At 40.6% G+C, this 24,439-nt stretch overlaps 1 protein-coding gene across 1 annotated transcript; it reads left to right on the forward strand.

The window, feature by feature from the left end:
• Window positions 1-7,055: 7,055 nt before the first annotated feature.
• ASF1B (anti-silencing function 1B histone chaperone) lies at window positions 7,056-21,403 on the forward strand (the record flags this gene model as incomplete). The annotated part of the gene is made up of 4 exons (XM_081321705.1): window positions 7,056-7,212; window positions 18,432-18,547; window positions 19,142-19,318; window positions 21,206-21,403. The coding sequence occupies exons 1-4, from the start codon at window positions 7,104-7,106 to the stop codon at window positions 21,401-21,403; spliced, it is 600 nt and encodes a 199-aa protein (XP_081177831.1). The 5' UTR covers window positions 7,056-7,103.
• Between the last annotated feature and the right edge of the window lie 3,036 nt (window positions 21,404-24,439).

Genomic DNA, 24,439 nt, shown 5'->3' on the forward strand with positions numbered 1-24,439 from the left:
GGTAGGCACAGCATGTTCAATTTAAGTAAACAAAAACTCTACTGTGTGCTGCTAGGATATGGTCCAAGGCTAATCTATTCTGAAGAACCTCTTGAGCTACTGAATTAATTTCATCTTGTAAGGCCAAAGTAATATTCATGGTGGTATTGGCAAATAGCTCAAATTCTTTAAACATGTTCTGAATAGCCTGTTACTCGTCCCAGCTTCTGCCAACCTAGCAGTTTGAAAGCACGTAAAAATGCAAGTAGAAAAATAGGGACCACCACGGTGGGAAGGTAACAGCGTTCTGTGTGCCTTTGGCGTCTAGTCATGCCGGCCACATGACCACGGAGACGTCCTTGGACAAGCGCTGGCTCTTCGGCTTTGAAACGGAGATGAGCATCGTTTCCCTAGAGTTGGAAACGACTAGCACGCATGTGCGGGGGAACCTTTACCTTTACCTAAGCTCTAAAATTGATCTCAGGAATGGTGGAAGAAATGGGATCCACAATGAGCAACAACATGGCAAACAACAGAAGAGCAAAATAATTCCACAAACAAAAAGTTATTGAAGCAACTGACACCAGGAATAGCAACGAAAAGTTAGGGAGGACATGCATGCACTGTGAAATATTAGCTAAAATAAATCAACCTGTTTCAACGATGCCTGAATGACTGTGGTAGGCACAGCATGTTCAATTTAAGTAAACAAAAACTCTACTGTGTGCTGCTAGGATATGGTCCAAGGCTAATCTATTCTGAAGAACCTCTTGAGCTACTGAATTAATTTCATCTTGTAAGGCCAAAGTAATATTCATGGTGGTATTGGCAAATAGCTCAAATTCTTTAAACATGTTCTGAATAGCATATTCTAATTCCTTTACTCCCATCCAAGGAAATAACACTCTGAAGGCAAACCAATATGGACTGGCCTCTTCTAGAAATGGATTTGAAATGATCTGAAGTGGAATATAGAACAATACAAGGCAGTCATCTGTTCTAAAGACTGATAATGCACACACCCCAGACCACAGTTGCCCAAAGTACAAGTACCAATCCAAATGAAAGTAAAAGTGATTTAAGCCAAAATTCACGAATCCAGAACACTCCCAGAGGTCCAAAAGATGTGCCTGCAAACCCCACAGAATAAACATTTCTTCTCTTTAGTGGCACTGCATCATCCAGAAACTGAGTGACCAATGAGAAAGGTTGACTTCACTATAATTTTGATCACATTTATGAAGGATGGAATGAATAAGGCATCTGGAAGAGGTACTTACATTTCTAGTTAAATGACTTTCAGGTTGTTGTTGTTCAGTCACTATGTCATGTCCAATAATTCATGATCCATGGACCATCGCACACCAAGCTCTCCTGTCCTCCACTGTCTCCTGGAGTTTGCCTAAATGTATGTTCATTGCACCGATGACACTATCCTTTGCCATCCCCTTCTCCTTTTTGCCTTTAAAATTTCCCAACATCAGGGTCTTTTCCAATGAGTTCTCTCTTCTTATTATGTGGCCAAAATATTTGAGCATCAGCTTCAGAATATGTCAGCCTTGATTTCCTTTAGGGTTGACTGATTTGGTCTCCTTCCAGCCCAAGGGACTCTGAAGAGGCTTCTCCAGCACCACAATTCGAAAGCATCAATTCTTCAGCACTCAGCCTTCCTTATGGTCCAACTGTCACAGCAATAAATTACTACTGGGAAAACCATAGCTTTGATATACAGATCTTTGTTGGCAAGGTAGTATCTCTACTTTTTATTATGCTGCTATGTTTTTCATAGCTTTCCTCTCAAGAGCAAGTGGTTTTTAATTTCATGGCTGCAGTCACCGTCTGCAGTGATCTTGGAGTCTAAGTAAATAAAATCTGTCACTGCTTCCATTTTCCCCCCTTCTATTTGACAGAAAGCGATGGGACTTGATGCCATGATCTTAGTGTTTTTAATTACAAAAGGGATCGTGACCCATAGGATTACCAGGACACCGAATGGTGCTAGCAGGTTGATTTTGTTTACTACAAAGGAAAGCTAGTGGAGAAAACCCAGTACATATGTGAGGTGAAAAAAAACAATTGGGAGCATTACCAAGGGGATGGGAATATTGACACAGACTAATAGCATTTAAGGGAAATATCAAAGGGGTTCTTTGGTCTTTAAAAGAGCAAATGGGACTTCACTGTGGGGAAATACAGGAATGAAAGGTAACCCTTGGTTGGGAGGCTGGAGAAGCTTGGCAAGAGGGCAAGGCAGAGGCATGAGAGAGCACATGTATAGGAGAGGAGGAGCAAACAAAAACATAACAGAGTCAGGAAAGGAGAATGAACAGTGTCCGTGTGCATGACAGCTTACTGGTAGGCTAAGGAGGAGACATAAAGCTAGATCGAACAGCTTATAATCCAAAAACATGTACTATCTTGAAAGTATTGCGGGAAAAGCCCAGAGACTTAGTCAGGTTAAGGTTGAGAACAAAACAAGAGTCAGGAGCAAGAAAAAATGAAGTGAAAAGCCAGATGTCAAAGTTGCTTCAAGCAATGGAAGGTATTCAATGCATGGTTTAAATCCTCAGCCACTGAGCCCACACTGCCGAAACTTTTCTTGTTCAGTAGTTGCAAAAATGAGGTACTAATTTTGCCTGAAGTATCAGCAGCGTGCCACTTATTCAGAAAGGGCATAGGATTCCATTCCATGATTTTCCATTTCTTGGCACCATGTTGGCCAAAGAGGCATCAGTGCTAGCTGAGCAAAGACTTGAAGAGATATCAGTATGGATGAAGGAAGGAGCTGCATTGATGAATCTGTAGGCACAATGCCTACAGGTTCAAGAACATGAAAGTAAAGAAGTAGAATAAATTATTCCTGACAGAGGGCAGACCATAAAAGAAAAAAAACTAAAGTTCAATAGTAAAAAGGTAGAAAGAAGAAAATAATAAACCAGAAAGAGCACCAGCTTTTACTGCAATGCCATCTAAATTAATGTTTAGCACAAAACATTAAGAATATTCTTGTTCAGTAATAGGAAACAGAAATGGTAATAGGCAAAAAAAGTTTCAGGTTATAAGGAAATACAGGTAGTCCTCGACTTACGACCTCAACTGAGCCCAAATTTTCTGTTGTTAAGTGAAACATTTGTTAAGTGAGTTTTGCCCCATTTTACGGATTTTCTGGTCACAGCTGTTAAGTGAATCACTGCAGTTGATAAGTAAGTAAGCCGGTTGTCAAGTGAATATGGCTTCCCCATTGACTTTGCTTGTCAGAGGTTCGCAAAACAGGATCCCATGACCTTGGGACATAGCAACCATCATAAATATGAACCAGTTGCCAAGCATCTGAATTTTGATCGTATGATCATGGGGATGCTACAAAGATTGTAACTGTGAAAAACGATGTCATTTTTTTCAGTGCCGTTGTAACTTTGAACTGTCACTAAATGAATTGCTGTCAAGGACTATTTGTAGTAAATTCATTATCAATGTAGTGTCCAGAGAAACTAAGGAAAGCTGGTCAGATGCATGACAAATGTCAAAAAGATAGTGTCAAAACAGCCAGCCACTGAAAAGCTCATGGCCAGTGTACAAGTGCAAGCCAGAACTGTTCAGGTTCTGCAACCTGAACAGAACAGCAGAAGTGATGGTGCAGTTTAGTATGAAAGTATTAGTAACAACAGAATAGAAAAAGCACATATGGCCATCCTCACTAATGAAGGATGATCCATCTATAAACAGTTCCCAGTTACATGATCATAGAGGACCATCAGTAACTTAAGGACAAAAGGTAGGGCTAGGATGAAAATTTCACTTTTTTCTTCCTCCATTCCTGGACCATCTTAGAGATATAGCATGTTTTGCTTGCACAAAACAGCATCCACCACTGAAGTTGTGAAATATTATAAGTAAAATTATGCCATACAGTATCATTCAGAAGTTTTAATTCAATTATTACAATTACAGGCTTAGCAGCCATCAATCAATCAATCAAATCATAAAATAAAAATATCCAAAAAGAAGTATATGCATGTACAAGTAAAACATAAAACAGTAAAAACAAAAAATCACAAATACATTTTAAAAAGATTTCCATGGTGGGAAAAATGGTATTTAAAGATTTGGGGAATGTTACTATATCTCCTTTCTGATATAATTGATGCACAGTACTAAACCTACCTGGAAGAAAGCTTTTCAATGTTACAAACTCAAGAGTTAGTTAGTAGGAGTGGAATGGAATGGAACTCCAATCATTTTCAAGATTAGATTCCAAGAAACATTATTTCAAATCCAGATTAATTTATTTCACTCTTTTAAACTAGATACAGGGTTGATATACATCTGATAGTATTCCTTTCTTTCTAGCTGACTATTAACTACCCCAAAGTTAAAATGACAAAAGATCCCAGATAAAAAATAGGTTTTCACTAAAATCTTAAGCAACATAGCCTCAGGGGGTCACATATGAGGCCCTATTACAAGCACAGCAAAGAATTATTAGACACACCAAGGAGCTGAAAGTATAGTTCTTAAAATTTTGGAGTTTTGCAAAACTTAAATCTTGGTAAGAACAAATTTGTGACACATAAAAAGCAGGAAGTTCATTATGCTAGCTTTATAGATGCTGTGTAGTGGTAAAGACATAATTACTACCTCTGCTGCCAGCAAACCTTAAAACTAAATTAGTAACCTTGTGATGCTAGCCAGTAGCAGAAAGCAGAGGATTAAAAAAATAATTCTCAGGTATTTGAAGATCTTAGTTTATTCCATATAAATTTCATTTACAACAGCAGGTATAACTAGCCTGCCTTTTGGTTAAAGCCCATTGCTTTGGTTTTGCAGTAATTGACTTTTTCTCTCCACAATATAAAGCTAGAGCTTGGTGGCTTTTTGCAGCATTCATATACAGTATTGGAGGACTGAAAAAGTTTTATTAGCCAAATTAGGAAGTTGGAATTCACTTTTTTAGATCATAGAACTTATATAAAATTGAATAAATGGGAAAAGTATATAGCTTTTTTTTACTCCCCTTTGAGAGGGGACTGTTGCACATCTAATTTGCATTTTAAAAAATTCATTATATTTCATGATCAGAAGCCTAAATTTCTATCAGTAAACAAGGAGATCTGTTCTGCCCAGAGGCTGTCTCTAGGAATTGAATTAAAAGCTGCTTTCAGGTCAATTAAAGGACATACAGTGTATCTCTTGGATGTTAAGAATATGTTTCAGCTCCATAGCATAGCACTAAATGTATTCCATAGTGTAGCACTAGGCTTAACATAGTTGATATGAATTGAACTAGATTTTCAGACAAAACCCTATACAAGGCTGTTCAGTTTGCTAAAATACTTGGTTTAGTTTACTGAGATACTTAGAAGGCTCCAATAAATGAGAATATTTGTAGCTCAGAGTTGAAATGAGAGGTCCTTGGCGCTGTCTGAGCTTGCTTGTTTTCTTGTAGACATTTCATTACCCAAACTAGTTAACATCAGACTAGCACTTTAGACTAGCACTGATGATGTTACATAGTTTGGGTAGTGAAACATCTGCAAAAAAACAAGCAAGCTCAGGGAGCGCCAAGGACCCCTCACTTAGAAGGCTGACTGGATGGAAATTTGGATTGTTTTTCAGCACTTCAGCTTTCACTGTTGCTTTGTCACTAAGTATCCTAAATAGCCAATTGCTGTCACTATGAACTTGGACACCAGTCATTCCCTGCAACACAAACGTAACACAAATAATCCATTCATGATCAATTTCTTCTTCTAGTTTACTAAAGTCACACAATCCCATTATATCCTTCATAGTTCTGAAGAAATTCCTCCTTAAGGCACTGTGCCCAACAAGGCTGGAGTCTGATTGCCTTGGTTTATGAGTTTAAATCCCAAAATCAGGACAAAGGGGATAAATGTTCCTCCCACCACCATCTCTATCATTCATTTTAACCTTCTTTTAAATATGCATCTCATTTTAAAATAACAGCAAAGAGTATCCACATCAGCATTACACTCTTTAGCTGTTCAGGTCTACTTTTTAGTCCTCAAACTACCCACTCTGATCTAACAGAAGTGAATAGGAAAAAAATTGTTACTTGCAATGTTGTTTAGAAACCAAATTTGATTCACCCGATCCTTTTTGCATTCCCACTCTTATTTCACAATATTAGCCCATCTTTATAGTTTTAAACCAATTAATTCATTATCTGTGCTACATTTCCCACTGGGGTCAATTCTTAATGAACTAAAATTTAGTTTAGTTCATTAAAAATTTTAAAACTAAATTTAGTTTAGTTCATGGTGGTAAAACTAGATTCTGTGGGAGAACAACTATTGAAATATCTATTAAGGGGAGTGGGAATCTAATGGCGTGCATGGTGTTCTTTTGTACTTGCCCGACATTTCCCACTGGGGTCAATTCTTAATGAACTAAAATTTAGTTTAGTTCATTAAAAATTTAAAAACTAAATTTAGTTTAGTTCATGGTGGTAAAACTAGATTCTGTGGGAGAACAACTATTGAAATATCTATTAAGGGGAGTGGGAATCTAATGGCGTGCATGGTGCTCTTTTGTACTTGCCCGTTTGCTTTCACTGATTCCTCTGGATTTTGCCCACACACCAATACCCACTCTCCATACTCCACAAGGCCGTGTGAAGTCTTACCCCCAAAGTTGCGTTTGAATGCTTGAGCCCCTTTACCCAGGACTCTTCGTTCTATTCTACACCACAGTACAGCATTAGAAGGCCCCACGCTAGGCGAAGTGTCGAGTTAGCTGGCTCACATCCTCTTTGGTTCGGCCACATAACTGAAAGGGCCAATAAGCTATGAGCGTTTGGCGCTCAAAACAGACGCAGCGCCCAGACCGCTAAAACCCGGGTCTCGGGCCCGAGAGCGGGAAACCCGAGTCGAAGACAGATTGTTTTTTAGCGCGATCTCCCGCCGGGGAAAAGAAAAAGAAAGGCGATTGGTTGGCGGGGAAGGTGGGCGTGGCTCCTCGGGAGGAGGGAGGCGGATTTTGCTCAGGCGCGAAGTGCGAGGATTGGTTGTGGCGCGACTGGGACGTTGAGCCGGTGGCGCGCGGAGCGGGTTTGGGAAAAGGAGCCCGCGGGACAGAAGACCGAGAAGCGGAGCGAACCTGTCATGGCGCGAGTGTCGGTCTTGGGAGTTTCGCTGCTGGAGAATCCGAGCCCGTTTGACCACCCGCTCCGGTTCCAGGTGCAGTTCGAGTGCGGAGAGGCGTTGCCCCACGGTGAGCATCAGGCATTAGGACAGGGGTCGGCAACCTCGGCTCTTTTATGACTCGTGGACTTCAACTCCCAGAATTCCTGAGCCAGCACAGCTGGCTCAGGAATTCTGGGAGTTGAAGTCCACGAGTCATAAAAGAGCCGAGGTTGCCGACCCCTGCATTAGGTTGAGCCAGCACGCGACGTCTACCTCCAACGGACCGCCTTCCTAGGAGCAGAGCTGCGGGGAGATGCGTAACGGCGGGAAGATTTTGGTCTTAGGATGTTCGGCCAAAAGAGTAGCTGTCCGGCCTCTTACAAAGTGGCTTTGGGGACCAAAAAGCGGAGCGTACTACCTTGCGTTATTGGGAAAGAAGTGGGCTTAAATGAAACTGAATACCTACTGTGGAGGTTGGGGGGGGGGGAGAAGGAGAGGAATTGCAGTGTGACTGGTAAGTTTATCCCAATCTCTTCCCAGAAATAATTTTAAATGCTTCTTGCCTCCAAGATTTAATAGCACGTTCTTCGTGCTTCATATTGTAGCAAAAAAAAATATCTTCTCTTTATTTGGTGTGGGGGGGGGAGGAGGTATTGATCTGGAGGAACTCAATAGATATTCGTGCTGGGGATGTTCAAACAAGCTTACAGTACTGTCGTGGCAAACAAGGAGGGCTTTTCTGGCTTTAGAATATAATAAACGTATGTTTTTGGAAGGTAGGTGGACTTTCAGAGTACTACTGTAATACCGGTAATCATGAATGACTTCAGATTTCAGTTGAATGTTGCTTGTGGCTTATCAGTGCAGAAAGCTTTTAGATCATTTTATCAGACAGAAATAGTATTCTGTTTAACTGTTGGGCTGATTTACAGAGCTTACAAAAGCTTTTACTATCAGCTCATTAAAAGCTTTATGCTCTATCCTATGGTTTTTTGACAATAGTATTAGCCCTTTCGTGCAAAGCAACCCTTCCCCCATTTGATACTTTACATTGTCAAATAAATGCATCTGCACATTACATTCGGGCGGAGCTGCGCGCGCGCCTCTCCAAAGGTTTGGAGTGGTGCATGCGCAGCTCCGCCCGAACAGCGGTTTGGAGACCTGCTGGTGTTCGGGCGGAGGTCGGGCGGCAGTTTGGAGGTCCCGGGGGTGGCTCCGGCGATGCCCGGGCTGAAGGCGGCGACGCAACCCAGCACCCGGCACCAGCAGGTCTCCAAACCGCACCTCTGCCCGAACACCAGCAGGTCTCGACACGGGTGTTTGGGCGGAGGTGCGCGTGCAGCTCCGCCCGAACAGTGGTTTGGAGACCTGCTGGTGCCGGTTTAAAAAGCTGCTGCGGGCCGCGGCAGCTTTCTAAACCGGCACCAGCAGGTTTCCAAACCGCACCTCCGCCCGAACACCAGCAGGTCTCGACACGGGTGTTCGGGCGGAGGTGCGCGCGCAGCTCCGCCCGAACAGTGGTTTGGAGACCTGCTGGTGCCGGTTTAAAAAGCTGCTGCGGGCCGCGGCAGCTTTCTAAACCGGCACCAGCAGGTTTCCAAACCGCACCTCCGCCCGAACACCAGCAGGTTTCGACACGGGTGTTCGGGCGGAGGTGCGCGCGCAGCTCCGCCCGAACAGCGGTTTGGAGACCTGCTGGTGTTCGGGCGGAGGTCGGGCGGCAGTTTGGAGGTCCCGGGGGTGGCTCCGGCGATGCCCGGGCTGAAGGCGGCGACGCAACCCAGCGCCCGGCACCAGCAGGTCTCCAAACCGCACCTCTGCCCGAACACCAGCAGGTCTCGACACGGGTGTTCGGGCGGAGGTGCGCGCGCAGCTCCGCCCGAACAGTGGTTTGGAGACCTGCTGGTGCCGGTTTAAAAAGCTGCTGCGGGCCGCGGCAGCTTTCTAAACCGGCACCAGCAGGTTTCCAAACCGCACCTCCGCCCGAACACCAGCAGGTCTCGACACGGGTGTTCGGGCGCAGGTGCGCGCGCAGCTCCGCCCGAACAGCGGTTTGGAGACCTGCTGGTGTTCGGGCGGAGGTTGGGCGGCAGTTTGGAGGTCCCGGGGGTGGCTCCGGCGACGCCCAGGCTGAAGGCGGCGACGCAACGCAGCGCCCGGCACCAGCAGGTCTCCAAACCGCACCTCTGCCCGAACACCACCAGGTCTCGACACGGGTGTTCGGGCGGAGGTGCGCGCGCAGCTCCGCCCGAACAGTAGTTTGGAGACCTGCTGGTGCCGGTTTAAAAAGCTGTTGCGGGCCGCGGCAGCTTTCTAAACCGGCACCAGCAGGTCTCCAAACCGCACCTCCGCCCGAACACCAACAGGTCTCCAAACGGGTGTTCGGGCGGAGGTGCGAGAGAGGTGCGCGCGCAGCTCTCCAACCCTTTGGAGTGGTGCACGCGCACCTCCTCCCATTCGGAGAGGTGCACGCGCACCGGGCGACTGGGAGCCGCAGGTTGCCGACCCGTGCTATAGCATGACTTATCAAATATATGACTTTCCTCTTGTAAAGAAGCCTAGGAGGTACCACAGAAAAAGGATCTGGGAGAAACATTATATTTCTTGTTTTGCATTGCTGATACTCTCATATGATTCTGTTTACATATAACTAAAGTTAATACCATGTAGTTCAGCATCAGTTAATACCATGTAGTTCACCTGTAAATAACCTTGAAGAAAAGTAGTGTAGTGGCTCATGTGATTAGGATGCTGATATGATTGGCAGGCTGGCATGTGAGACCCGGTTTCTGCTGCGGCATGGGGTAATCTCCCATCTCATTGCAAAGTTTAGGCTTAAACTGAAGAAAGTAGGGAAAAGCACTAGGCCACTCAGGTATGAATTAAATCATATCCCTGACGAATATACAGTAGAGGTGACAAATAGATTTAAGGAATTAGATCTCATAGACATTGTGCCTGAAGAACTATGGACAGAGATTCGCAACATTGTACAACAGGTAGCAACCAAAACCATCCCAAAGAAAAAGAAATGCAAGAAAGCAAAATGGCTGTCTGAGGAAGCTTTGCAAATACCTGAGGAAAGGAGGGAAGCGAAATGCAAGGGAGAAAAAGAAAGATACGCCCAATTGAATGCAGAATTTCAGAGAATAGCTAGAAGAGATAAGAATGCCTTCTTAAATGAACAGTGCAAAGAAATAGAAGAAAACAATAGAATAGGGAGGACCAGAGATCTTTTCAAGAAAATTGGAGAGATGAAGGGAACGTTTCATGCAAAAATGGGCATGATAAAGGACCAAAATGGCAGGGACCTAACAGGCAGAAGAGATTAAGAAGAGGTGGCAAAATTACACAGAGGAACTATACAAGAATGAGCTTAATGTCCCTGATAATCACAATAAGGTGGTCATTGACCTCGAGCCAGACATCCTAGAATGTGAAGTGAAGTAGGCCTTAGAAAAGCTGAGCAACAACAAAGCTAGTGGAGGTGACAGTATTCCAGCTGAGCTATTCAAAATCTTAAAAGGCAATGCAGTAAAAGTGCTACACTCAATTTGCCAGCAAATTTGGAAAATTCAACAGTGGCCACAGGATTGGAAAAGATCAGTTTACATTCCAATTCCAAAGAAAGGCAGTGCCAAAGAATGTTCAAACTATCGCACCATTGCACTCATTTCTCATGCTAGTAACGTCATGCTTAAAATCCTACAAGCTAGACTTCAGCAGTATGTGGATCGAGAACTACCAGAAGTACAGGCAGGATTTCGAAGAGGCAGAGGAACTAGAGATCAAATTGCCAACATACGCTGGATCATGGAGAAAGCTAGGGAGTTCCAGAAAAACATCTACTTCTGCTTCATTGACTATGCTAAAGCCTTTGATTGTGTGGATCATAACAAACTGTGGCAAGTTCTTAAAGAGATGGGAGTACCAGACCATCTTATTTGTCTCTTGAGAAACCTATATGTGGTCCAAGAAGCAACAGTGAGAACTGGACACGGAACCACTGATTGGTTCAAAATTGGGAAAGGAGTCCGGCAAGGCTGTATACTGTCGCCCTGCCTATTTAACATATGCAGAGCACATCATGAGAAAGGCAGGGCTAGATGAATCAAAAGTTGGAATTAAGATTGCCGGAAGAAATATCAACAACCTAAGATATGCAGATGATACCACTCTAATGGCAGAAAGTGAAGAAGAACTAAAGAGCCTCTTGTTGCGGGTGAAGAAGGAGAGTGCAAAACTTGGGTTGAAACTTAACATTAAGAAAACCAAGATCATGGCATCCAGCCCTCTCAATTCCTGGCAAATAGATGGGGAAGAAATGGAGGTAGTGACAGATTTTATTTTCCTGGGCTCCAAGATCACTGCAGATGGGGACTGTAGCCAAGAAATTAAAAGATGCTTGCTCCTGGGGAGGAAAGCCATGGCAAATCTAGACAGCACACTAAAAAGCAGAGACATCACCCTGTCAACAAAAGTGTGTATAGTCAAGACTATGGTCTTCCCAGTTGCAATGTATGGCAGTGAAAGCTGGACCATAAAAAAGGCTGAGCGCCAAAGAATTGAGGCCTTTGAACTATGGTGCTGGAGAAGACTCCTGCGAGTCCCTTGGACTGCAAGGCAATCAAACCGGTCAGTCCTAGAGGAGATCAACCCTGACTGCTCTTTAGAAGGCCAGATCCTGAAGCTAAAACTCAAATACTTTGGCCACCTAATGAGAAGGAAGGACTCACTGGAGAAGAGCCTAATGCTGGGAAAGATTGAGGGCAATAGAAGAAGGGGACGACAGAGAATGAGATGGCTGGATGGAGTCACTGAAGCAGTAGGCGTGAGCTTAAATGGACTCCAGAAGATGTTAGAGGACAGGAAGGCCTGGAGGAACGTTGTCCATAGGGTCGCGATGGGCCGGACAAGACTTCGCAGCTAACAACAACAACAACTCTATAATATACAAAAGAAAGCTTATAATATACAAAAGAAACCTTAATTTTGGGGTAACCCACAATTCCCTTTTTCAATAAAGAATCTCTTGTCTACAAAACTTACATTATTCATTACAAAACATTATTATGTTTTAGCAGTAAAGTCTAGTTTTCATTTTAACGGATCACCAATTATTAGGAAAATATTTTTTGTCTTAACCGTTCAACAATTATTAAAATACTATCTTTTGTTATAAAATTCTAGTTTCTATAGTATAGTTCAGTGGAGCAGTGGGCTAATGCCTCCTTAAGTAATGCTGCCTGCAATTAGTGCAGGTTCGTGTCCCACCAGGCTCAAGGTTGACTCAGCCTTCCATCCTTCCGAGGTAGGTAAAATGAGGACCCAGATTGTTGGGGGCAATAATCTGACTTTGTAATAATGCCGCTTGGGGGGGGGGGCGAAAGCCCTAATAAGCAGGCATATACATAGAATGAAGGCTATTGCTAAAGCACATTGATTTGTGCTTTAGATTGTAAGCCGCCCTGAATCTTCGGAGAAGGGCGGGATATAAATGGGATTATATATATATATGTGTGTGTGTGTGTGTGTGTGTGTGTGTATATATATATGTATGTATGTGTGTGTATATATATATATATATATATATATATATATATATATATATATATATATATATATATATATATATATATATATATATATATATATATATATATATATATATATATATTGTTGTTGTTAGTTGCGAAGTCGTGTCCGACCCATCGCGACCCTATGGACAATGTTCCTCCAGGCCTTCCTGTCCTCTATCCTCTACCATCTTCTGGAGTCCATCTAAGCTCACGCCTACTGCTTCAATGACTCCATCCAGCCACCTCATTCTCTGTCGTCCCCTTCTTCTATTGCCCTCAATCTTTCCCAGCATTAGGCTCTTCTCCAGTGAGTCCTTCCTTCTCATTAGGTGGCCAAAGTATTTGAGTTTTAGCTTCAGGATCTGGCCTTCTAAAGAGCAGTCAGGGTTGATCTCCTCTAGGACTGACCGGTTTGATCGCCTTGCAGTCCAAGGGACTCGCAGGAGTCTTCTCCAGCACCATAGTTCAAAGGCTTCAATTCTTTGGCGCTCAGCCTTTCTTATGGTCCAGCTTTCACTGCCATACATTGCAACTGGGAAGACCATAGCCTTGACTATATGCACTTTTGTTGACAGGGTGATGTCTCTGCTTTTTAGTGTGCTGTCTAGATTTGCCATGGCTTTCCTCCCGAGGAGCAAGCGTCTTTTAATTTCTTGGCTACAGTCCCCATCTGCAGTGATCTTGGAGCCCAGGAAAATAAAATCTGTCACTACCTCCATTTCCTCCCAATCTATTTGCCAGGAATTGAGAGGGCCGGATGCCATGATCTTGGTTTTCTTAATGTTAAGTTTCAACCCAACTTTTGCACTCTCCTTCTTCACCCGCAACACGAGGCTCTTTAGTTCTTCTTCACTTTCTGCCATTAGAGTGGTATCATCTGCATATCTTAGGTTGTTGATGTTTCTTCCGGCAATCTTAATTCCAACTTTTGATTCATCTAGCCCTGCATTTCTCATGATGTGCTCTGCATATAAGTTAAATAGGCAAGGTGACAGTATACAGCCTTGCCGGACTTCTTTCCCAATTTTGAACCAGTCAGTGGTTCCGTGTCCAGTTCTCACTGTTGCTTCTTGACCCGCATATAGGTTTCTCAAGAGACAAATAAGATGGTCTGGTATGCCCATCTCTTTAAGGACTTGCCACAGTTTGTTATGATCCACACAATCAAAGGCTTTAGCATAGTCAATGAAGCAGAAGTAGATGTTTTTCTGGAACTCTCTAGCTTTCTCTATGATCCAGCGTATGTTAGCAATTTGATCTCTAGTTCCTCTGCCTCTTCGAAATCCTGCCTGTACTTCTGGTAGTTCTCGATCCACATACTGCTGGAGTCTAGCTTGTAGGATTTTAAGCATAACTTTACTAGCATGTGAAATGAGTGCAATGGTGCGATAGTTTGAACATTCTTTGGCACTGCCTTTCTTTGGAATTGGAATGTAAACTGATCTTTTCCAATCCTGTGGCCACTGTTGAGTTTTCCAAATTTGCTGGCAAATTGAGTGTAGAACTTTTACTGCATCGTCTTTTAAGATTTTGAATAGCTCAGCTGGAATACTGTCACCTCCACTAGCTTTGTTGTTGCTCAGCTTTTCTAAGGCCCACTTCACTTCACATTCTAGGATGTCTGGCTTGAGGTCAGTGACCACCTCATTGTGATTATCAGGGACGTTAAGCTCATTCTTGTATAGTTCTGTGTAATTTTGCCACCTGTTCTTAATCTCTTCTGCCTCTGTTAGGTCCCTGCCATTTTGGTCCTTTATCATGCCCATTTTTGCATGAAACGTTCCTTTCATCTCTCCAATTTTCTTGAAAAGATCTCTGGTCCTCCCTATTCTATTGTTTTCTTCTATTTCTTTGCATTGTTCATTTAAGAAGGCATTCTTATCTCTTCTAGCTATTCTTTGGAATTCTGCATTTAATTGGGCGTATCTTTCTTTTTCTCCCTTGCCTTTCGCTTCCCTCCTTTCCTCAGCTATTTGCAAAGCTTCCTCAGACAGCCATTTTGCTTTCTTGCATTTCTTTTTCTTTGGGATGGTTTTGGTTGCTACCTGTTGTATAATGTTGCGAACCTCTGTCCATAGTTCTTCAGGCACTCTGTCTATCAGATCTAATTCCTTAAATCTATTTGTCACCTCTACTGTATATTGAACAGGGATATGATTTAATTCATACCTGACTGGCCTAGCGCTTTTCCCTACTTTCTTTAATTTAAGCCTAAACTTTGCAACAAGAAGCTCATGGTCTGAGCCACAGTCAGCTCCTGGTCTTGTTTTTACTGACTGTATAGAGCTTCTCCATCTTTGGCTGCAGAGCATATAGTCAATCTGATTTCTGTGTTGACCGTCTGGTGATGTCCATGTGTAGAGCCGTCTCTTGGGTTGTTGGAAAAGAGTGTTTGCTATCACCATCGTATTCTCTTGACAAAATTCTATCAGCCTGTGCCCTGCTTCATTTTGTACTCCAAGGCCAAACTTGCCTGTTATTCCAGTTATCTTTTGGCTTCCTACTTTAGCATTCCAATCCCCCATGATGATAAGGACATCGTTTTTGGGTGTTAGTTCTATAAGGTGCTGTAGGGCTTCATAGAACCGGTCAATTTCATCCTCTTCAGCACCGGTGGTTGGGGCATAGACTTGGACTACTGTGATATTGAATGGTTTGCCTTGGATTCGAACTGAGATCATTCTGTCATTTTGAGGATTGTATCCCAGTATTGCTTTTCCTACTTTTTTATTGACTATGAAGGCTACTCCATTTCTTCTGAGGGATTCTTGCCCGCAGTAGTATACCTGATGGTCATCTGAATTAAATTCACCCATTCCTGTCCATTTTAGTTCGCTGATACCTAAGATGTCGATGTTTAGTCTTGTCATCTCTTGTTTGACCACGTCCAGCTTTCCTTGATTCATGGATCTTACATTCCAGGTTCCTATGGAGAAAAAATCTTTATAGCATCGGACTTTCCTTTCACCACCAGACATATCCACAGCTGAGCGTCCTTTCGGCTTTGGCCCAGTCGCTTCATTCTTTCTGGCGCTACTAGTACTAGCCCTCTGCTCTTCCCCAGTAGTATATTGGATGCCTTCCGACCTGAGGGGCTCATCTTCCAGCGTCATATCGTTTTGCCTTTTGGTACTGTCCATAGGGTTTTCATGGCAAAGATACTGGAGTGGTTTGCCATTTCCTTCTCCAGTGGATCACGTTTTGTCAGAACTCTCTGCTATGACCTTTCCGTCTTGGGTGGCCCTGCACGGCATAGCTCATAGCTTCATTGAATTACGCAAGCCCCTTCGCCACGACAAGGCAGTAATCCATGAAGGGGATGGATATATATATATATATATATATATATACATATATATATATATATATATATATATATATATATATATATATATATATATATATATATATATATATATATATATATATATATATGTGTGTGTGTGTGTGTGTGTGTGTGTGTGTGTGTACTAGAAGCTTAATTTTGTTTTTCTTTAAAGATCTAAAACCTAAATATAAAATCAGTTTATACACACACACACACACACACATATACATATATTTATTTATTTAAAGATTCCCCTTCCATCAAGAGAGATTTTTTTAAGCTCTGTCCTTACAAATCCCCCAAAAAGAGAGAAGTCTAATTTTTTAAATCTAACTTTCGCCTTCCTTTTGTGCCAGTCAGGCTTCCATCTTAGTGCCTTTAAATTCTTAAATGTGTCTCCCTTTCTTCCGCCACCTCTTATTTGAATCCAAGGAGATCATCCAAATGACAGTTTTGCAAAGCAGGTGTCCCCTTTATAGTCATTGAAATATTGCTTTAATAGCTCAGGTTTTAATGTTTGATGTAATATAATTGTCATTAATTCAGTCTGGTCTTTTTCTTCCATTTCCATCTGGCTTAGGTAGAAAGTAATAGCTGATGTTATCATTTGATTAGCTGAATCCTCAACATACTGTATTTGAAGGCCTTTGATATCTTCACTCTTAATGTTGCTTTCTTTGGGTATTGTTTTTTGAGTTGTAAGTTTTGTAGTTGAAGTTAGAGTTTGGACTTCAAGGTTCTCTGTAGGCTGCATTTGTTGCTCTTTGAAGTCTCCTATTTTGATGTTTGTTTCCACTTCTTCTGTTTGTTTTTGGATTGTCAGTTCATCATTTAAGGTCAAAGTTTGATTTGGTGGCTTTGAGTTGTCAGGTTTATCATGCAGTTTGGGTTTAATTTGCTCAGTTATTGCCAAGATTGTGTCCATGGTTGCAGAAGAGCTGTATCTCTTTAATCCATATATTACCCAACAGTATCTCCAACAAATAAGGTGAAAAGCTCTAGGTGCATTCAGAAACCCATCTAAATCATAGGCAGAATATAACTTCTGTAGTTGAGCATTGTATGTAACTATAGTTATATTGATTTTGATGAAAACTAGAGAAACGACTAGAGCTGGGAGTATAATCCAGGCCTACATGGAGCCCTTGAAAACATTTTTGTAGTTTCTGAAGTCATCTCCAATCATTCCACCAGATTTTGGTGAAGCAGTTGGTAAAAACTGATGTATTTTCCCAGCATTTTGACTTTAAAAGACATGGAAAAATCCTGTATGTAGATTCTTGTAATTAGAGTTCCTGCACTATATGAGTCAAATGTCATAGCCGCATCAACAGTCTGTCATAGAAGATTATGCATAGTAGTTACTGATTTTCACTGCTGTAGATATCCAAAGTCACTTAGCTGAGATGAACTGAAGAAAGATTTTATCTAATAAAATGATCATCAAGAGCAGCTCCAAAAAAGCCAATGCTAGGCTACATCAACCTATTGATACTGTAGTATCAAGATTACGTAAAGTATTAGTACCGCTATATATTGCCTTCCAAGACCACACTTGGAATACTGTGTCCAGTTCTTGTCACCACAATACAAAATGTTGAGACTCTAGAAAGAGTCATAGAAGAACAAAAAAGATGATTAGGGGGCTGGAGGCTTAACACATACAAAGAACGGTTGTGTTTGAATGGTTGTGTCTAGTGAAATGAAGAAAAGGGACTGGGGTGACATGATAAATCTTCTAATATTTGAGGGACTGTGACAGAAGAGGGAGTGAACCTATTCTCCAAAGCACCTGATGGCATACAAGAAATAGTGAATGGAAACTTACCAAAGAGAGAAGCAACCTATTCTTGACAGTGACAATCAGCGGAACAGCTTGCCTTCAGAAGTTGTGGGTGCTCCAAAACTGGATGTTTTTTAAAAAGAGATGGACAGCTACTTATTCAGAATGATATAGGGTCTAATGCTTGACAGAGGATTGACTATTCCCCCAGCTTGGTTTCATTTGCAAATTTGATGAGTTCCCCTTCTATCTCCTCATCTAAATCATTTATGAAGATGACAAATACTGGGCCAAAGACAGAACCTCAGGGTACGCCAATGCATGCTTTCCTTCATGTAGATGTAATTCCATTGAGGACTACACATTGAGTGTAGTTGGTCAACCATCCCACATTTTTCTAGCTTACCAAAAAGTTGTTTATTTATCAAATGCCTTACTGAAGTCAATAAGAGCAACATCAGTCTTGTTCTTGCAGATGTATAACATCCCCAAACACATTAATTCAGTGATTTGTGTCAATATTTTCACTTTGCAAGGGTGGAGAATGGTGTATTTCTCAGTGATTTAATATTATAGCATTTATAATCTTGCTATCCCTGTTGTTTTTATACTTTCAGATTTGGAATGGAAGATCATCTATGTGGGATCTGCAGAGAGTGAGGAATATGATCAAATTCTTGATTCTGTACTGGTAGGACCTGTTCCAGCTGGGAGACATATGTTTGTGTTTGAAGTAAGCTCTATGTTTTTTTTATCTGGAAAAAGAAGGAAAGCAGGGACGCAGCATGAGTTGGCAAAGAAGTCTAATTACTTGCAGTGCTTTTTAAGTAGAAAAGTGGGATTAAAATATTCTACAAATCTACAAATACTTGAAAATTAATTTCTTTAGTATTTCTGTTAGTAATATTCTGGATGAATATGTCCTAAATTCCATATACATTCAATCATAGCTAAGCAATTCAGTGAATGTTCTGTATGGAGAAGTTCTGAGGTCAACGTTTGATATCTCAGAATAAGGGCTGGGAAGGATTCCTAATTAACATCATAGAAAACTGTTGCAATGTTGATAGTGCTAAATTAGGCCAGAGATCTATTTTGCTTCCTTTGTGCTAAAATCCAGTGAGATATGTTGGACATTATATCTGATTTGGGCTATTTAGGAATGGATTTAAATCTTTTAACATAGGAATTGTTGTAATTTTGGGTTTTGTGAGTGTGATGTATAGCTTGCTGATAATAAAATGGAGAATTCATTTATGCTTCGTATTTTTTGAAAGAGCAGCAAGATACAAATGTCATTGATCTGTTTTGTTTGTTTTTTCTGTAGGCAAATAGTCCCAACCCTGATCTAATCCCTGAAAGTGATGCTGTGGGAGTTACAGTAATACTCATTACTTGCACCTACCTTTGTCAAGAGTTTATCCGCATTGGGTATTATGTGAATAATGAATATATAAATCCTGAATTAAGGGAGAACCCACCTCTCAAGCCAGACTTTTCCCAGGTGAGACATTAATAACACACTCATTGTGGGTTTTTTTTTCCAGTTTAACGCAACAACTCTTCATCCAAATTACAGTACCTACTCCCTAGAAATTAGGTGAAGGAAAATTGGCTGGTATAATTTTCTGAAATATGAGGAGTCAGGTGGGAAATTATAAGTTGTTTTGCTTATCTGATATAAAAGGCCCATTGTACAAATATATAGTAGTTATTTGCATGTCTGTTTAGGGAAGTATAGTGAACTAAGCAACCTGTGATCCGTGGGTCAAGACTGAGTGATGCAGTGCAAGCGTAAAGGGACTGGTGGAGGGTGCACGAGTTGGGGAGACTTACCCGAGCTATTTGCAACCTTCCCTGCAAGGTTCCCAGAAGGGAAATTGTAAGACCAAGCTCACTGCTATGCTCCTGCCATCAGCCACGGTCACTGAATCCCCACTGACTTTCTCCCTGCAGGCTTTCCAGCCTTCCCCATTTATTTGTGGGATGGTATCTAGGAACTTTGTAAATGAGGATCATATATTATAGTTTCAGAGACATTTCCTTAAAAAGAGAAACTGGATGACCACAGGTGAGCTAACGGCTTGTTGGCTTCCTTACTGTGGGGAGATGGCAGTGAGTATTGGAAATCTTCCTTCTTTCTCTCCTCCCTCCCTCCCTCCCTCCCTCTTTTCCTTATTTCTTCCTGCTCCTTTTCTCTCTTCCTCCCTGCCTCTTCCTTCCTTCCCTCCCTCCCTGTTCCTTCTTTCCTCCTTCCCTTCCCTTCCCACCAGACAGCTAAGTGGCTGTTGCTGTGTGGGGGAGGAAATGAGGGCTTGCCCAAGTTGCTGGGAAGCTGTCACAGAAATGAGGATAACAGGACTGCAGCAGTGCTGAAACAACCACAACTTTCCCAAGTTTCATTCCTTAAAGAGTAACAAGTCCTGGCGTCCTGTAAGCTAGCACATTCCAAGTACCTTTGTCTACAGAGTTTTGCTGTATGGTGCACTTTTTTGCCCTGCTAAAGATTACAGACACACGAGTTTTAGTAATATATAGATTTTTATTAAAATAGAACATGTTTTGAAGAAAATAAAATTCAGGCAGTCCCCAAATAGCAGCTCTAGCTCGTCAGTAATCCTTGGAATCAGCAGTTATGTAGTATTGGTGAATACACAATTATAGAGAAGCTGTTATACAAATTAGGATCCCAGAATTTGGTCAGAGGTGGTTACAATGATTCCTGCTCAGTATCAATTTACTATATGCTTCCTAAGCAAATCACTATGTCTTGAATAGGATGCAGAAAAATGTATAGTTCTTACAATACGGAATGAATTTTGACTTTCTTTGAGCCACAGCAAATATTTTTTGTGTGATTAAATGATTTTGCTTGCTAAATACTAAGAGAAAGATCTTTAAATCTCAAAGTTAATATCAAGTGTTTAGTGATCATCTTAACAAAGTACAGGAACTTAGTAATTTAATTGAAGAAAGGATACACTCTGACAAAGACATTTAAAGCAAATTGATTTGGTGAGATGGAGTTCAATATTCAGAACAGAAAGCTGAATCTGTGCAAAACATGCACCTCTCTTGCACAGGGATTTCTTGGATGGAATACCGTAGAGTAGTAAGAATTATAATCTGCTTCTATTTGTACTTATATTTCTATTTATAAATATGTGAGAATATTTGTAGCTCAGGGTTGAACTGTGGGGGTCCTTGGTGTTCTCTGAGCTTGGTGGTTTTCTTGATTGTTTCATTATCAGACTAGTACAGGAGCACTGATGATATTACCTAGTTTGGTAATGAAATGTCTGCAAGAAAAAAAACACCAAGCTCAAAGAGCACCAAGGATCCTACGTTTATATTCTACATAATGCTGATTATTTCTCTGCTGCTTTTCTAGTTGCAGAGGAATATTCTGGCCTCCAATCCCCGAGTCACCCGTTTCCACATCAATTGGGATGGTCCTAAAGATCAGATGGACAATATTGAAAATGTAGAGCCAGAGCCTGACGGTTTCCTATCTTCTAGCTGTGCCTACATCAAAGGATTGATCCCTTCTGCAGGCTTGCAACCTGAAAATTCAATGGACTGCATATAAAACAGGCAGAAGAATTTAAAGATGCAGAAAATTGCAACTATATGAATTATTTGAAAAATCTGTGAAGAGATATGGATTCTTACGGCCAGTAAAGCAATGGGAGTCCTAATTGTTACATCTCTGTAGACAAACATATCAGAGCTCTTTTCATATCTGGATTTATAACAAATGTGTCTTCCTGATTATAGATCTGTAATTCTGTCATAATTTCTTGACTGAAACTTGGCTCCTCTTGTGCTGACTGCTTATGAACACTTAGTTGACACAGAAAAATCTTGTGCCATAATTCCTGAACACTCGGAACAGTGGGAACTAACTTATTATTCTGATCGTCCATTTCCTAAAAGTGGGCACAGCAAGCACTCTCATTTCTGGACAGTTTGAATTTCTTTTCCCCCCCCCCCTTTTTTTTTCTGTTAGTACAGAGAGCTGACTCTTGAGGACATGCTTTTAATAAATGACCAGATACATCATAGCTGTTACTTGGGTTCCAGTTTTATAACCATTTTCTTCTTGGCTTCAAAGATACTTTCCTTGCATCTAAGATTAGGAAAGTTGAGTTTTAGATGAAAGCTGTGCTGGTTATATAGCTGTCATAATGCTGCTTTTGAGAGTGTTCTAGCATGCCACAACTATTTGCTAGTAACCTCAGAATGACTTTTCCTGAGTCAGCAAAAATAGGCCAGTGCTGAACTTATGCATCTTTTTGTATGCATCTTCACCTGTGGTCTTATAATAACTTCACTCTAAAATGCTATTTACAGTTTATACAGGCACTTGTAATAGATACTACCTGTCCTGTCAAAAAGGAAACCCCATCCTAAGATGTACAAACAGTTATGCGGGCGCTTACCATACTATATTAAGCGCCCGTATAATTGTTTGCACCTCTTAGGATGGGGTTTCCTTTCTGATAGGACAAATTTGTATTTGTTGTTTTTTACCTGGCTTACTTGTTTTCAGGGATTACATTCTTTCGTATTTGACTATTTACTTGGTATACAATAAATCTATCCTGCAAAGGAGTCTTTTATGAAAAGGATTTTCAATAAAAATTGTGCAAAAAACTTACAGAATTTACATAATAGTATCTCTGGCATAAAACATGGAGCGTCTCCTCCGATAAGTTAATATTTAGTAAAGTTAAAACTCATGCTGACTTTTTTTGTCTTGTTTCTTTAAAGCAAGAGTGGTGAAATATATTTCAATTTTTCTGGGGAAAGCTAACCTCGTATCTGTGGGACTTAGCCAGTTGTCAAGTGGTATTGATTTAAGTCAGCTAAATGAGGACAGGTTTTTCCTTTGAGGTATTTAACTTTCAGTGACAAAGATTCCTAGATCCCCAGAAGTTGTTAAAAACAGAATATTATGTTCAAATTGCAGTCAGTATTGTTTGCTAGGTTAATGCCTATTTTTATTTTTTTTAAAAAGAAACCCAGACATAATCCAAAATTATATTTTAGATATAAGCCAGTATGTTTTGTGCAAGGACACTAAAAGCATTTTATAATAAAACTATAAAATATAATTTTTGAAAGCAAGTATAGGCAGCAATATAACATGTAAGTAAGATTAAACAGCAAAATAAAGATTTAAAAGAAACAGACATGAGGTCTTGGAATAAAATGCCTGATTTGACAGATCTATTTATACTTAAAAATACTGAGATGTCATTATGAAGACTTCTGTTCTTGGTACTAGAAAAAGTTCCTGAAATTGGATATTCCCTTTAAGACAGTTCAGTTGGCACATGAACCTCCATTAAACCCAAGAGGTACTTCTGTATAAAATATAAAACAAGCTTTTATTTTTTGTGACCATAGTTTGAGAATATGAGCATAATTAAGTATACAAATGCTGAATGAGTTTCAGTTGAGGCAAAAAGATTGTCAAATACAGAAATTGAAAATCTTGGAATTAGTATGTTTCTTTAATGCTACAGGTATATAAATCTTGTAAAACAATCACATATAAAAAAATTGTGACAAAAATGAGGTAGAAAATGGGAACCAATGGGCTTCAATGTGGAATAAACCTCAGCTTTGAAGTCTGATCTTATTTTGAATTCCAGAGATTCTAGGATTTTATCTGCCACAGACTATTACTATGAAACAAATATGCTGTATGCTATGAATGTGTTATTTTTCTGTTGTGCTTCATTTCTGCCACTTTTCCATTGTCTCATTCATTATGGCAATTTTGTTATAAGCTGTCCATCAAAAATTCCCATCGTTTTTATGCCAAATATGGCCAGAAAGGACCCTACTCTCAATATATTAAGTGAAACTACACTGCTCAGTTATTGAAAGATACTGCTTTATTACCTTTATAAAACACTTGTGCTGTGCACTGCTATGTCTTAAGTTTGCTTCAGTGTATTTCAGGATGCTGAACAATCATCTGTTAATGTGAAATATAATTACTTTAAAAGTTGTTCCTTATCTCAATAGCAAGGACACCTCTATGAAAGAGAATGCTTCAGCCTCAAAAATAATTGAAGAATCTCTTTAGATCCAAGAAGCTGGATATTCATCTAAAATTATTACATTTTTTAAACTGATAGTTCCTATGTGGAAGTAATGCAGTCCTGATAGAAATACTAACTTCTATTCCTCACTGAAATACTGTATATGAACAAGAACCAAACTTCAATACTTTTTTCCAACTTATTTTCTTTAAGAAATACTTTTATTTATTCAGCCTGTCTTCTATTAAACAATGGGGTAAATATATCTGATTTATGCCATCTGCAGCTTTTGTAGTTTCCAGTTTTTATAATATAGGCAAACAATCATTGTTTTGCTTTCATTTTTGACAATATAAACTCTGCCGGCTTTTCCTGAATTTGTGCTCCCCTGAGAAATAAGAATATTTCTTATGAAACCTTTCAATCTTCTTCAAGGTTACTTTCTTTTTAAGCTGTTTCCAAATGAAACAAGCTACAAGTATAATGGGGGAAGAGCATTCAATCATACATTAGGAATGAAAATAGAGAAGTGGAAAGGATTGAGGGATTTCTGGAAATGTCTTATTTTT

This window comes from Vipera berus (assembly GCF_964194415.1).
Source record: "Vipera berus genome assembly, chromosome: 2".
Classification (NCBI taxonomy): Eukaryota; Metazoa; Chordata; class Lepidosauria; order Squamata; family Viperidae; genus Vipera; species Vipera berus.